General features: G+C 46.7%; 1 protein-coding gene across 1 annotated transcript in view; it reads left to right on the top strand.

The window, feature by feature from the left end:
* The window catches only part of KIAA1549L (KIAA1549-like ortholog), a 138,342-nt gene extending 122,452 nt beyond the window's left edge, over positions 1 to 15,890 (top strand). The window contains exons 18-20 of the mRNA XM_011965560.1: positions 888 to 1,036; positions 2,692 to 2,843; positions 9,648 to 15,890. Coding sequence (XP_011820950.1) covers positions 888 to 1,036; positions 2,692 to 2,843; positions 9,648 to 9,929 — 583 coding nt within the window. The 3' untranslated portion in view covers positions 9,930 to 15,890. The remainder of the gene's footprint in view (positions 1 to 887; positions 1,037 to 2,691; positions 2,844 to 9,647) is intronic.
* The last annotated feature ends 269 nt before the right edge of the window (positions 15,891 to 16,159 follow it).

Raw genomic sequence — 16,159 nt, 5'->3', positions numbered from 1 at the left:
CTCCCTTGCTGTGGCTGTCATTTGCTCTGTGACAGCCACTGCTCTGCTCAGAGGGCGGCCCTGTGGGGGGCCAGACCTGCTGCAGCTGTCTTTGCCTCTCTCCCATTGGACTAATTTTAGGGGAGCCTGAAGTCCCTCTGTGAAACTGCCTCAGGCCAGGGGTGATGCTTGTGAGGGAGAATGGTCTGTGGCTGAAGGACCCTTTGGAAAACCAGGAGATGCCCGCGTCTGCAGAGCCCAAGCTGCTCTCTTCTTACATGGCCTTCTGAGCACTAAGTGGAAATAGGATGTGTTAAATGGGCTTGATTCTCTGATTGCCCGGGCACCAAAACAAAGTTCTGTTAGAATGCTCATTGCTCCCTGGAGTCAATCCCAGTTTCCGAGTCTTGGGCTTGGTGCTTCCTGCCAGTTAGGAACAGGGAATGTGGCTCCCCAGCTGTCCTGGGTCCCCTTTCCATGAGAAGGGAGCAACCAGGCACTCCAGACAGAGCCTTCCCATTGGCTGCTAATGATGTCATCACCTCCTGGGTTGACCATCCCCAGCTAATACCCAGGGCTAATTGCTTTTCTTCTTTTATGTGGAAATTAAATGTTCTACCACCCAGAGACATGAGAACCACCCTTAGGGGAGAACTGACCTTGAATGTCTACAAATGATTTCAGCTCAGGCCACCATGACAGCTGCTACAAATCTGGGTGCCTCCTACCCTGCTGGTGTCCCTAGAAGGCTGTTTGTTATCTGGGAATAAATCCAGTTCCGGGCCTACCACCCTCAGGAGGCTTGGAGGCAGCTGTCCACGCCCAAAGGTGACAGGGTGCGCTCTTCCTGCCTGGGATGCCACCTGAGGTCTGGGACAGTGCTAACGCAGTCCCTCTGCCCCATCTAGATCCACCTCAGACATCGGCAGCAAGACCAGAATGGCCGAGTCTGCAGGGCCCGAGCCGGCCCAGCTGCACGACAGCGCCTCCTTCACGCAGATGTCCAGAGGCCCCGTGTCCGTGGCGCAGTTGGATCAGTCGGCTTTAAATTACTCAGGTGGGCAAGAGAGGAAAAGCTCCAGTGTGTCCCCCACCCCTGCTGCTGTGCCCTGTCTTCCCCTAAACCCCCAAATCCAATCTTCTTTCTACCTACCACCCTCAGGAATCACAGCCACTGCATTTCTGGATCCCCTCGTAACTTCAGGAGCCCCAGCTAAAAGAGCTGCTGCTTTTCTTTCTTTAAAAGATCTGAAATCAGGCAAAATCCCAAGTTATGCTAAAGTCAGCATGTATGTTAACATTTTGCCAGACTTCAGTTCAATTTTTTTGGTTTTATCTTTAAAGCATTCCAGATACAGCTATCCACCCCCATTTCACTCACCTTCTCCCAAAAGGTGATCCCGGGCCCCAAGTGATAGGTTTTAATCCTTTGCCATGTATGTATAACAGTATATATTACTGTTTAACGTATTTGAAATTTACATAATGATATCATGGCATACGTTTCCTTTTGTACTTTCTCTATTTAACAGTGTTTTAAAATAATTTCTCCAGGTTGCTATACACATACTATATAGATCTAGTTCATTCATTTAAACTGCCATGTGGTATTCTATGATGAGCCACAGTTTATACTTTTCCCTATTGATGGACATAATGGTAGTTTCCAGTTTTTTGCTATAACAAACAATGCCGAAATGAACATTGAGGTTTGTACATGACATAATTGGTTTCTTAGTTGATTCAAACCATACGTTTTAGGCTAAAACTGTAAGCACTCGGTTGCCAAAACTTAGTAAAGCATTCATGGTGTCTAGAAATTCCATCAGTGAAGTCCATTTCTTTTAGTTCTTTTTCTTGGCTCTTTAGAAATACACATTCTCCTGGAAGGAAAACACCTGGACACCAAGGTGTTATTTCCTCTTGCTGGCAGGTCAGGGGTGTTGGGATGGGGATGGGGGAGTTGGACCATCACTTCTCTAGAAAGCCAGGTCTGAGTCCCAGCAGACTTGTTCTGACTGCGAGGGTGAGTGGGGCTGAATGGCAGGTGGAGGTCTGCTGCTTCTCCTGCCCCTGGAGACCTTTGTTCTCTCATACCCTAGCCAAGGCCAATCCCAGAGTCCTCCTCTACTTCCCTAGCTTCCCCAGGCCTGGGCAGATGCAGGCCTAGTGGGCGGGGTGCTGGCTGGGCCCACAACTCCCTCTTTAGGGGATGAGAAGAAGGGAAAAATCCAGAGCACTACTAGTACATGCTGCATTTGGTGAAGTTAGAAAAAGACTTTCCTCCCCCAGGTGAGTGCAGACTCCACCCCTGGCAAAGGAAATACTGGCTGGACTTTAGCCCCACTTGGCCCCTAGGCCAGATGCTCTTGAGCTGTGCACCACCTGCCCAGCTGTGCACAGTGGCTCTTGAAGAGGTCCACAAAGAAAGAAGACCAGGTTTCCTCCGCCACATCCCACCTGCCTCTGTTGCTACATCACCTGGGATCTTAGTCATCATGGCCGGGTCTCCTGCACCTTAAATGCAACTAAATTCCCCAGCAAATGTTACAGCCCAGAGCAAGCTCCCCTCAGCTCAGACCTGCTTTAATGAGACTTCAAATCCAGCCGCCAGCCACGGAGGCAATGAAACTGACTTTATTTGGCTCTTGGGTGGCTGGATCTGCCAGACCAGTCTCTCTTAACCTCCCTCCTCCATTTCCTCCATGCTAGGTAATACGGTGCCAGCGGTGTTCGCCATCCCAGCTGCCAACAGACCTGGCTTCACCGGCTACTTCATCCCGACGCCTCCCTCATCCTATAGGAACCAGGCCTGGATGTCCTATGCAGGAGAGAATGAGCTCCCGAGCCAGTGGGCAGATTCGGTGAGACCCTTGCTCTTCCCGTCATAAAACTTCACCTGCTTAACACATGCCAAAAAGTAAATCAGATAAAAGGTTGAGGCTGAAGGTTTGTTAGCCTCCTCCCAGTAACCGGATGACTAAAGTCAGCCATTTTAAAGGAGATAGATGGTGTGGTGAGAGGGGACGTCCCCTTGACAGAGGAGCTTGAGACCTGCCTTCTAGCCCAGCTCCCACCTCTTCCTAGCAGGACAACCTTAATCAAGTACATTTTTATAATAATAACTACCATGTGTTGAGTATTTTCTATCTACTGGACACCTTGTCAGATGTTTTGTTTATATTATTTAATCTTTATTTACAATCTCAGGTATGTCTTATCATTCCCATGATTACTCCCATCTTGCAGATGAGGAAATCAGGGCCGAGTCAGGGGATGCCATTTACCTAAGGCCACACAGCTAGGAAGGAAGTGCCAAGGATGGAATTCAAACCTGCACCTGTCTGGCTCCAAAGCTTTTATTAAATGTGTTTCTTTTAGCATAAAATTCTATAAAATTTTAGAAGAAATGTTAGAAAATGAAGCATTAGAAACCCAAGACTGGGCTGGGTGCAGTGGCTCATGCCTGTAATCCCACAACTTTGGGAGGGTGAGGCAGGCAGGTCAGCTGAGGTCAGGAGTGAGAGACCAGCCTGGCAAACATGGCGAAACCCCTTCTCTACTAAAACCACAAAAATTAGCTGGGCGTGATGGCGAGTGCCTGTGATTCTAGCTACTCGGGAAGCTGAAGTGGGAGAATCACTTAAACCCAGGAGGCAGAGGTTGCAGTGAGCCGAGATCATGCCACTCCACTCCAGCTTGGGCAATAGAGCGAGACTCTGCCTCAAAAAAAAAAAAAGAGAAACCCAAGACTGAATTACTACATATATTAATTTTCCAGATGACTAAAGCTTACCCCTTTAATTTCAAAAACATTTAAAAATATATGCAGCTTGGCATAAAATATTTCTGAAATGAATGCTATCTTCCCTCTCCCCATTAGAAGAGTATACAATGTAATTTGCCTTTTATGAGTGATTCAATATACTTATGATGCCTCATTATACTAAAATGGCATTTGTAGGGTGAACTCTCGTGGCTTGTAGGATTATTGCCCTTATATTGTGAAATATCTCCAAACTACTATAATTTTGGGGGTTACTATTGTGGTTCAATATGTTTTTTTCTGACCTTGCTTCCAGTGGGTACTCCATATTGCTGTCAATGTCCCCACATCTCGTAATATGCTCACCCTTAAGTGTGCTTTGCATTGTGTGCCATTATCTGCAAATGAGGCTTATCTGTGCTCCTTAGAATTGTTTGTAAGCTTGGAGTCAATAAGCTGTAAGAGAGGAACTAGAGGGATCCCCTGCTGTTCAGTCTGTCACTCTGGATGTGGGACTTTCTGGCAGCTGTTTTGATTGTTTGGGGGCCTTTTTTGCATCCTTTGTCATTCTCTGCTGTTCCAATGGCTGATGTCACTGGATAGGATTTGATCAATTCAGAGGTTATTGATTTTGTAATTCCACTTCATCTGAAAGTTATGTAGACTTTTCAGAAAGTAGATGATGTTTAACTTGAACTACTTAGGCAGTAATTCCCTTACGCCTGCAGCTTTGACAGTTCACCCGTTGTGTGGAGTGTAACACTGGGCACCAACTGGAGTTGGTGAAGGTATTTTCCAAAACCTTGACCCCTGCTTTCAAGACACTTACAAATGATAATTTAGCCGGGCTTATAGCTACATCTAGATGCCTTTGGGTTCATAATTGCCTTAAAGATGAAGGTAAAGGAACCAAGCAAATGGAAACGTAACCTTCCTGCCACGATGACTGGACTGGACTCTTCTGGGCTCATCTCCCACAGTGTGAAGGAGAACCGGTGTCCTATTAGTTGTTTTTAATTAACAGGAAGATGATTGCTGCAGCCTAATTGGGTCTTTCCTGGAGCCCAATTATCACCTGCAATTAAGCAAGGAGGCGTGCCCATGAAAGGAGCAAGGTGAAAGGGTGATTTATAGCACATGGAAATAAGTGCAGGAAGCTCAGAAAGACCAGTTGTCAGCTTGAGAAGGGTCCAGGAATAATGCACACCTTCCACATCTATGTGAAAAAGAAAAGTCCCTCACCAGCATTTGGATGTTGGACCTTCCTAATCCCAGGAGCTGGCTTGGATAAAATCACCTGGACCTGGGATGACAAATAGGTTTCATCCTTGGTGCCAGATGGAGAAGGATTGGGAGGGGCTTCCAGGCTTAGCAGGAAACTGTGCTATCATCAAGTTGGTGATGTCTGCCATGGGCGCTGGCTAGGGAAGTAGTATTTGCCAGCCCTGAATTTTGGCGGGAAGGGCATGATGGCTCCAGCCCGCATCTACTGTAAGGGAGGAAGAGTTTCTCATCTCATCTTCCCTGCTTCTGCCCTACTGCCGAATATTGCCCTGAGGATACTCCAATGAGATCAGGTATCCCTTGCCTGTCCCAGCCACCAGCACCTGCAGGCTTGATACCATAGAGCTGGGGGGTCCCAAGAGTTGGACATTGCCTCTCTCAGCCACAGCAAGTACAGTTATGCAGGGAAAGGGAATGTGGCAACTTCCTTCTCAAATATTTGACCCCAGCTGATCATTCTTCCATGAGTTTCAAATTGTGCTCCTCAGAACCCCAGGTTCTGAGAGACTCCCTGCTCTTGCTCTGCACAATTCTGAGCACTGGTGTACAGCAATAAGCAAGTGAGGCACTCGCCAGCTTCATGGAGTTGACAGCCTGAGACAGGCAATGGCACCAGGAGCAATAACTGTTACGCTGGAGAAGCTGCAAGGAAACATCTAACAGGGATCCCTAGGCTGATGTTGGGTTGGGAAAGGTCTCCTGGAAGAAAGGAAGTTTGAGCTGAGATCTGAAATACATACGCCATGTCCTGGTCTTGGTGACCCCAGTAACCTGTACCTTCCCAGCTTATGTGGCCCAAGAACTCAAACAGCCCAACTCTGGTTTTCCTCTAAGATACAAATGAAACATATCAGTCCTTGTATATAAAGACCCACCCTTAGCACTTGTGTGCTATTTTGTCTTCCTTTGCTGGGTCTTGTGAGGAAATCAAAGTCCCAAGTTGTAACTTGGGACATCTATCCCATTACTTCTTTCCTCGCTTGGGTCCTCATCAGTTCTCATCTGATCCATTGAGAAAGCCTCAGAACTTGTCTGCTCCCTACCTCCAGTGGGTCCACCTCCAGGTGTCCTTTCCAAATATAGACTCCTCCTCTGCCTGACACCCATCCGTCCCTCCCAGCCCAGGCGTCAGCCGCACATCTCAGGAAACTGCCTTCTCAGGAGGGATCACCGGAACATCCAGCAGGGAGGAGAGGGGACTGCTTTCCCACCACACATCACCCCATGTAGAGTTTCTGAGTTATCACCCCATCCCATTGGTATTGTCTGAATGTTTGTGTCCCACTCGATTCATATGTTGAAATCCTAACCCACATGGTGATGGTACTAGGACATGGGACATTTGGGAGATGGTTAGGTCATGAGTGCAAACCCCCTAATGAATAGGATTAGTACCCTTAGAAGAGAGGCTTGAGAGAGACCCCTGACCTCGTCTGCCATGTGAGGGGATAGTGAAAAGACAGCTGTCTCTGAACCAGGAAGCAGGCCCTCACCAGATGCAGAATCTGCCAGCACTTTGATCTCAGACTTTGCAGCCTCCAGAACTGTGAGAAAGAAATTTCTGTTGTTTATAAGCTCCCCAGCTTATGGTATTTCAGCATAACAGCCAGAGCAGACTAGGACTTCCTGCTCCATCCTCCCTCAGGAGCCAGATGAGCATTGCTGTTAAGCATGGGAACAGGCTGTATTTCTCAGAAGTGTGACATTGAAAACGGGTAGATCAAATGGGACATGCAGACTCTGTAGCCTGACATTCAGTAGCTTATGAATCCACCCCTGTCTGTCTGTCTTGCCTGAGCTCCTTCCACACTAAACACACCCTCTCTGGTCAGCCTGAGGTCACTGATGCTCCCTGGGGCACTCTCTTCTTTGTACTGTTACGGGATCTTTGGGGTGTCAGTTTTCTTCCTGGAAACCTCTGTGGCCGGTGGTGCTTTTGCCCGAGTTCTTGTCCTGGGTCCAGGAAGAATGAGGTATGTAGATACAGCAAAGGTGAAGGAGGTGACAAGGAGGTTTGTTTAGCGTTAGAACAGCTCAGAGGAGACCCGCAGTGGGTAGCTCCTCTCTGTAGGCAGGTCGTCCCGTGGAGTGTTCAGCTCTCAGCACAGAAGAGGCCCTGGAGAGGGTGGCTCCTCTCTGCCCACTGCTCATCCCACCATCTGCTGCTCTCAGCAGAGAGGAGGCCCTGGAGAGGGTGGCTCCTCTCCACAGGCAGCTTGTTCAGACGTCTCTGCAGGTCTCCGAAGCTCTCAGCAGGGAGGGTAGCTCCTTTCTGCTGCTGGTTGTCCTGTAGTCTCTCTGTCCTCTGCTCTAGCTGTCCTCTGCCCTGCCCTGGCTGAGCCCAGGGCTTTTATGGACCTCAGAGGGGAGGAAGTGTGTGCTGATTGGTCCATGGGTTGGCCCAGAAGAGAAACCACGAGTGCTCACTCCAGTCTGAGGACTAGCAGGTAGCCCCCAATCTTCAGGCCCTCCCTGGCTTTCTGAAGGTAGGGTCTTATGGGAGACCCACCCTCTTCCGCCCAGGAGTCTATCTGTCTACCCCACCCCTTGCCATTCATGGCCCTGGGGGCCTGTCCCCAACCGCACTCAGAAATCAGAGCCCCTGCAGGGGGAAGAGAGAGACCAGGCAGCAGAAGCAGACACCCCCAAGCCAGCAGGGAGGGGGGCACCTTCCCAAGATGCTGAGGATGTAGGCAGATGCCTAGTCTTGTGCCTGGGAGAGTGGCTACAGCTGCACCCGGGAGCTCCAGCCCCGCCAACACAGAAGGGGCAGGGTTCCAACTTGTCCCTGGCTCCTGCCTGCTCGTGAAGGGGGAAGCCCAGTTCTGCAGCTGTGGGTGGGGTGGTTGTAGCTGCACCCAGGGCAGATCCTGCCTGCTCCTGTCCCCATTCAAGACCACAGGGAGGCTTGAATCCACAGCACAATTTGGGTGGCTGTAGCCCCACCCGGGAGGGCAGGGCTCCTGCCTGCTCCATAGAGGAGGAGGCCTGGGTCTGCAGTCACGGTTTGGGTGGCTGCAGCAGCATCCGGGGGAGTTCCTGCTCCAGCTCCAAAGCGGGGGGCTCCCACTGGCTCCATGGAATGTGCAGCCCTAGTCGCGCACCCCTGCTGCAGCCGGTGTGATGGCAGCAGCCTCTGCCATCAGTACTCCCATACATTTTGATTTGATGATTTGTATTTGATTTTCCCTTTGCCCAGAATGCCCCTCCTACTGCATCTTCCTGGAGGTACCCTGTTCAACTTCCAAACTCACCTAAGCTGCCCAGTCCTCCCACACATACTTCATTCGCCATAGCACCCCATGCCTCTGTTGTCTGTGGGTGCTTATTCTATAGTGTTCCAATTAACATCATGGGTTATGTGGATTACCCTGGAACAGCATCCCTGTATGTGCCACTGTTTCTGTAGGAGAATCGACTCTAAATTAAAAATTATTTACTTGTCCTTATTCCTGGAAGTTTACATATTTTAAGCATAGGACTCTGTGTCTTCCACTTTTGATGAAGAGAGAAAAACGTTTCAAGAAACCAAAATCATATCCCAGATCCAAGACATTCTAATGCAGTGATTAATTCCAGCCCTTGGAGCCAGACAGACCTCTGCAAAGAATGTCTTGGTAGGTTGTCACCTTAGATTGTGGCACTCGTCAATTTCCTCATCTGCAAGGTAAGGATAACAATACCGACCTCCTAGCTTATTGCTTTGAGAACTAAATGAGATAATGTGTGGAAAACCCTTGGCACAGGGCTCAATCGATGTTAGTTATTATTAATAATAAACCCCTGGGTTCCTCTGGAGACCATAAACAGTTCTGTTTGCTGGATTGCGCTTATATGAATAAGGTAACCAAGAGCTGGGTATGGTGATGCCCAGGTGTAGTCCCAGCTACTCAGGAGGCTGAGGCAGGAGGATCACTCGAGCCCCAGAGTTCAAAACTGCAGTGAGCTATGATGGCACCACTGCACTACAGCCTGGATGACAGAGTGAGACATCATCTCTAAAAATAATAGTAATAAAAAATAAGGTAGCTAGGCAGATTCAAATATAGACTCAGATGTATATATTCCTAAGGTTTTTCAGACACCTATTTAATTCATCCAAACAGTATATCCAGTGAGTCTAAATTACCTATGTTTTTTTTTTTTTTTTTTTTTTTTGGAGACAGAGTCTCACTCTGTTGCTCAGGCTGGAGTGCAGTGGCGCAATCTCGGCTCACTGCAACCTCTGCCTCCTGGGTTCAAGTGACTCCTGCTTCAGCCTCCCAAGTAGCTGGGACTACAGGCACCCACCACCATGCCTGGCTAATTTTTTTTGTATTTTTAGTAGAGACGGGGTTTCACCATTTAGCCAGGATAGTCTTGATCTCCTGACCTCGTGATCCACCCACCTCGGCCTCCTAAAGTGCTGGGATTACAGGCGTGAGCCACCAAAATTACCTATTTTCTAAACAAACTGACTCTGAGTTTTGTATCTATACAATGGTATGTGGCTTCCATTTTCTTCTGAGTTCTCTTCCATGTCCTCAGTCCCCTCCTGCTTCCAGTGTCGAGTGTGTCCTGTGACTTGAGCTCCTTCCTCATGCCGGGCCCTGTCCTTCTCTCTCCACGCCCTCTGCAGGTGCCCCTCCCAGGGTACATCGAGGCCTACCCCCGATCACGGTACCCGCAGAGCTCTCCCTCCAGGCTTCCTCGCCAGTACAGCCAGCCAGTCAACCTGCACCCCAGCCTGGAGCAGGCCCCGGCACCCTCCGCAGCAGCGTCACAGCAGAGCCTGGCAGAAAATGACCCATCAGACGCTCCCCTGACCAACATCTCCACTGCGGCCCTCGTGAAGGCCATCCGGGAGGAGGTGGCCAAGCTGGCCAAAAAACAGACAGATATGTTTGAGTTCCAGGTCTAATGCCTTAGCCCATGGGACTCTGGACTTCTGAACTCTGAGGACACAGCCTTTGGGTTTCCCATGCCTACATGTTAGGACTTGAGACATAGCAATGGGTGAGTCTTTCTCACCCTCCGTTTCTGAAAAGGTGAACTATGGGGCTTCTGGGAACAGGAAACTCTTGAACGACTAGATTCTTGGCTCATCCAACTGACTGTGGGTCAAGAAGTCCCTGCTTGGGGCCTTATGTTTGGTAATCTCTCACGTCAAATGTTTGAACTGTGGCCGTATTCCCTATGGAAGCTTAGTCATGAGAGGCACTAGCTAATCTACAGATTCCTATCCAATGTCACATTTTAATCAATCACCGGAAGCGGGAGAACGTAGCTCTTATCTTCGGTGACCTCTGCATGTTAACTCTGTTTCTGCGTTAAAGGCAATGCAGGAGTGTGGATTAAGCACCAGACTGTATTCTCAGTCAGCCATGACCGTGAGCATTAAAATCAGTTTGTAAGGGAGACACTGACTCCAGCCAAGAAACCTGAGCCCCTTTTTTTTAGGTTCATATTCAAAGTCAAATGAACTGGATGAAAGTCAGTACCAATGACTGTGCCTATAAATAGGCCTGACTCTTTGTTTCCCTCATCAATTAAACAAAGGCCAAGAAAGAGAGAAGATGAGAGGGAATGGTGGATTTGTGTTGACAGATTTTTTAAAAGGTGTTGCCATTTTGGAAATAAAAGTCCCCTACAAGTTAGGATCTAACGGAAGGAGAATCGGTGCTAAGAGCTTTTAGGATCCTACAAAAGAAATACGGTTATTTGTGGAGGTTTTTCTTTGCCCTACTTTGAAGATGGCCTGAGAATGGAGCTTCTTTTTTTCTTGGGATAATAGATACATCAACTTTTACAAGAAAATCTCTGTCTCTTCAACAATGATGTCCAGTGTGTGCTGCTGAGTGGTACAAAAGGAAATAGTACTTGATTCCTGTTAGAAACAGGAGTGGTAGAACCACAGTCTTCCCAGGCCACAGCCTCTGTTTATAGAAGCTTCTGAATGTAGAAAAGCTGTTGAATTTCATTTAAATGTAAATAACCTTTTAAAAAGCATATGGAGTTAGCCAGTTCCCCCCTAGTTAATGGACATAGGAAGATGTTTGCTGAAATGGCAGGGTGGCCACCTTGTGACCGTGACGTTGCAAGTCACCCTCCCTGGCATGGCGAGTTGGCTTCCCGAGCTCTGGGTAGAGGACATCGCCTCACAGCACTGAGGCACCAGCCGCCGCCTACCCATCAATGCAAGCAAAACAGTTACTGACTTTGTATACCTGGGAGATTGGAGACTCTGGTTCCCTCGCCAAGTGTGACAACCTGTGCAGTGTTGGGGGCTTACTTGGTGTGTGTTGGAGAATGAGGTCCTGTCCTGCTTTCACCCATGACCCATCTAGCTTCAGCTGTATCCATTTTCTTCTGAGCCCATCTTTCCATTGTCCTCACGAGTTTCTTTGGTCTTTACTGAAAGAAGATGGTAGAAATTTAAAAGTTGAGAGAAGACTAGAAATGGAACTGATTAGAAGGGGAGGTTCAAACTGTCAATGCAGAGACTTTTCAAAGAAGTTGTTTTTATTTTCCAATGGCAAAAAATTGCCCTTTCTGGAATGTTCAGAGACGATGTGTCATGGAACCTTCAAACAAGTCTCTTGTTCGGATGATAATAGGTAGTGTCCTTTTAGTATGCTGGTTGATCTTTCATAGTGTTAGTGTTTTGTTACTTAAAAAGGAAATCAGCTATAAATAAAATGTATTTTTGTAATTCCCGTGTGTATATATGGTATATTTCTATCAATGGCCAGTTGTTGTAGTCCAAAACCTAAATCAGTTTGCAAAACACTGTGGACAGTGTGAGATTTTATTGACAGGTTAACACAATGCCTACGTCTATCTACATAGGCATTCAATGCACTTGAATGAACAAAGAGCCAAAGAAACTCAGCCTTTTCATGCAAATGGTATGAGTCTGATAAAATCAGCTACATTGTCCTGCTTTATCAACAATATTTCATTAGTGCAATGATATCAACCAGTACTTTGTCTATTTGGTAAATGCCTGGAAATACTGTATGTGAAAATGACGTTTCAAGACCTTACTGTAATTGAAATATATGTAAATGTTTCAGAAGACAGTGTCTGAAATTTGGATGTTTCAATGACTTACAGAGACTGAGTCTACAGTTTGCAGAGCTATGGCTCCAGAGTGCTAAGAGGATGGAGTCACAAATCACTGTGGTCTTTTACAGAGCCCCAGGAAATATTGAGTGAGTCAACTGAGATGACTAAAAAGATAGCATGCTAAATCAGATACACTCTTAAACTAGACACCAGGGGTTTAACAGTAGTATTAATAGATGAGAGGAAAACCTTAAGTTGGAAAGAAATCAGTCTGTTCACGTTTTCCCACTCATGGGGAGACAGAGCCACCTGGTCAGATTTTCTGTGACTGAGAGAGATGTGGTCCTTTCCCTGAAGAATCTCCTAACCCCACAGAGGTGACAGATACCTGGACAGCTGACTCTAAGAGATGGGCAAAAGTGCCTCAAAGAATTGAAATAGGGTTCCCAGAGAGCCCCGAGGAGGCAGCAATGAACAAACACCATGTTCATCAGAACCCTCTAGACAGTCGCAGAAACCACAGAGGACCTTGGTTGACCTCGGAGGAGGAAGCAGAAGTACCAAGAAGGGAAGTGACCAGCCCAATGATTCAGTCCCTACCTGCTGGTTCACCAGCCCGCTTGCTTTCCATCTCACCATGTGGCCTGCAGGCTTGTCAGTAACACATTTCTTCAACTGTGCCTAGAGGTTTAAAAAAAAGATAAGGGTCATATGAAGAACTCCATAATGTTCTTGCCAAGAAAAAAGATGATTGAGTATATAACGAACTTCAGATACAGTGTATAGAGGATGATGCATTTGTGGCATAATAAACAGTTTTCAGTGCTGGTTTTGATATGAGTTTTCTGCATTCATGAAAAAGAAATGCATTTGGCTTTTTCCAGAGAGTTCCATCAAGGAAATGGAGACCTCACCTGCTGTTCTAGACTGTGGGGGTGCATTCCTGTCTCAGCACCAAGGATCCCAACAGGCAGGCAGGGAGGCCCTTGACTTTGTGTCACTGTGAGGCAGCAGAGTCCATGCTCTGCATCAGGGGAGGGGACCCAGTGGTGCAGTAAAAGTCCATTGTGTGGCGTGAGACCTATGATCTGAGGCTTGTGCATAATGAGACGGCAGCTGTTACCTGCAGAACAAGGAGTTTCCTCTTTCAGGGTAGATTATGTAAGAATCAATTCCCTGGTCCCGGGAGAAGTTTTATTGTGAGTTTGTTAATTTAAGAACTCAGCAGAAGGGCATGTAATGTCTGAGTAATCTTGATGGAAGAAAGGAAATAGTTAGATCTGTGATTAAAATGCACACATACACACATACACACATACACACACACACACACACACACCCCTTTGGAGAGAGAATGTAGAATGGAGGAGGTGAGGAATTTAACTAATAGAAATGCTTTTTCTAACAGGCAGAAATTAGAGAAATGGATCAAAAGATTTAAACATTGATTACATATAAACGAGTTTTTTTTTCTACATAGCACACAGGTGCTCAACGTTTAATGAATAACATAACAGATATTGTCTTAAAAGTCTGAAAACAGGATTTGTACTTAATCCTAAATTCCTCCTATCACACACCAGAAAATAATTTGGATTTTATTTACAAACTACATCCAAGTACTCTTTAAGGAAAGAGTGTCATTTAGCTTGGAGTAGGGACTGACTGGGGGTCTAAGTGTTGGAAATTAAATTCTGCCATTCAGTCCAACCTCAAATGTGTTCCAGGCAAGGAGCTTTGCAAGGACTAGAAATCCATTCACACTTGGTCAAGTGCAGGCGTTGGCTGAAAGAATAGAGGGACATTTCACAAACAGAACAGGGCTCCCCTACAGGAAAGGGATGGAGACAGCTACCCTTGCCCTTACTCTCACGTTCTCTGTCCTCATGGACTTTCTTCTCTGTTTCCCTCTGCCTATCTGCCTGGTTCTCTTGCTGCTTCTGGCCAACCAGCTTTCTCATTAGTGCATATGTAGCTGAAAAATCCACTCCAGAACCCACTCCGCAAAACCTTTCCTTTTCAGTACCCACCACTCTGACTAGCATCTCTGTGACCCCTAAGGCAAATTTTTGAGGATCTGATTGGTTTAGTTCATCTGCCTATGGGTGAGCCACCCTGGGGTCAGGTGCCTGTCCAATCAGCTGTTACCAAGGAGGCAGGGTCATGTCATTTAAGCATGGCCCCGTGGACTGACCCTTTCAGCAGGGACTTTTACTGGGGGTTGGTACCCAGAAGAAGGAGCATGAGTGAGCAAGACCTCCGAAAAGAACCTCCTACACACTGGAACTGACTAGTACTCCTGGGATGCCATGCCACGCAGCAGCCAGCACTCGGAGAACAGTCCCCTGGATGCTACCACAGAGAGAAAAGGGGCATCTTCACTTGCACATCAGGTGAGGGTGCACATACTTGAAACTCTGCTAGACTGGCCAGAGCTGCCCCAGCCACTTCTCACCCCACCACCAGTTATTGATACAGCCGCTGGGTCTAAGAAGCAATTTCTGACCAAGGCCCAGTTAGCACAATGTCTTGCTCAGCAGACAATAAATACTTGTAAATTGAATTGCATGATCTTAGCTCAGGTGCTATTAATGTGGCTCACGGCCACACACTTGCATGGATGAGAAAACCAATGAGCCCCTCAACAGAGTCTTTTGAAACAAAATTGGTTTCAAGTGAAACTTAAGTTATTTTGGCTTTGACCTTCTGAATATAAGTTAGTGTCCTGAGAATTGAAAGACCTCTTGATTTCTTAGGTGAACTGTTACAGAATCCTAGCCTGTGGTAAATGCTAAAATGTAAGGTGTTTCTGAAAAGGAATAGGTAGGAAATATAATTGTGCCACAAACACATGACTTTAGAAGATATGCAGTTGCTCTGACTCTGCAGGTTTAAAAAAAATGGGAAGTTTGTGATATGGCAGAATCTGGTTCCACTGGCCAAAGCATACTCCAGTGAGAGCCATTATAAATGAAATCCAAAAATTGATCATTTTCATTCTCTGACCTTGGTCAGACTTTTGCAAATTATGGAGCGAGGCCATCAACATATTTTACATAAATGAACTGTGGCCTCATCTTATTTCTCCTCATTTCTTCCTTATGCTTAAACACACACCCATCTCACACACAACCTGAGTAGAGAAAAGATTTGTACCAAACAGGATCAGAGGCATATGAATGGACTGGAAATTGTGAAAAAGGTATAACTATCCTAGACCTTGATCAACTCACTTTAAACTGCTCTCTGATTCCTCATCTGTCAAATGGGTATAAGACCCTCTGTACTTCCCATGGTGATTTTGAACAGCATGTGCATAATGTATCTGAAAATGGTTTGACAAGCACTTGAAGGCATTCTTACTAAATTATTAGTTTTGCAATTCAGTTTTATCCAGGAAAATACTTTATCTCCTCCGATCTGCTGAATTAATTTATACAGTCACATGTTCCATGACACAACGTTTTGCCAAGGAAAAATGAAGAAATTCCTAAATTTGAAATTGCCCACAAGATCTAGCGTCATCTGGAGTTGCTGTTATTGTCGTTGTTGTCTATGATTTGGAGGATATGTAAGTACTTGTACATGTGCTTTAACTCTGGGTGAAAAATCCCGACCAGTGAGTCTTTAAAACCATATTAGACACATTGGGCAAAGTACTGAGCAGAAGCTTTGAATGTAGCTGTTGTTATTTTAATGCTTTGCTTTCTAATGAACTTTGTATGTCCTTAGCCTCTGCTGGGAACAGAGTGTTCATATGCTGTTAGAATTTTTTATTGTAAAATAAAATGACAAAGGCTTTCATACCCCAAAACCTGCCTGTTTCTCATTCTACCTCCTCCAGATGGTGAGATGGAATCCCTTTCACAAACCAGCCACAAAACAGTGCCTGTTGGGGGTTGCTAAAGAACCATTCCAGTCCTGGAGGACCCAGTGTGGTCTCAGGAGCCATCCCAGCTTGGGTGATGAGCTCAGGGGCCAAAAAAAATGCTCACCCCTGGCCATCCACAGGCCCCAGAGAAGCAGTTTCAGCCTACCCATGACTTAGCAGCTAAAGAAAGATGTATTCCTGGGGCCAATGGG

This window comes from Mandrillus leucophaeus, unplaced genomic scaffold (genome assembly GCF_000951045.1).
Source record: "Mandrillus leucophaeus isolate KB7577 unplaced genomic scaffold, Mleu.le_1.0 Scaffold73, whole genome shotgun sequence".
NCBI classification, from domain to species: domain Eukaryota; kingdom Metazoa; phylum Chordata; class Mammalia; order Primates; family Cercopithecidae; genus Mandrillus; species Mandrillus leucophaeus.
This window is presented reverse-complemented; position numbering and strand designations above follow the sequence as displayed.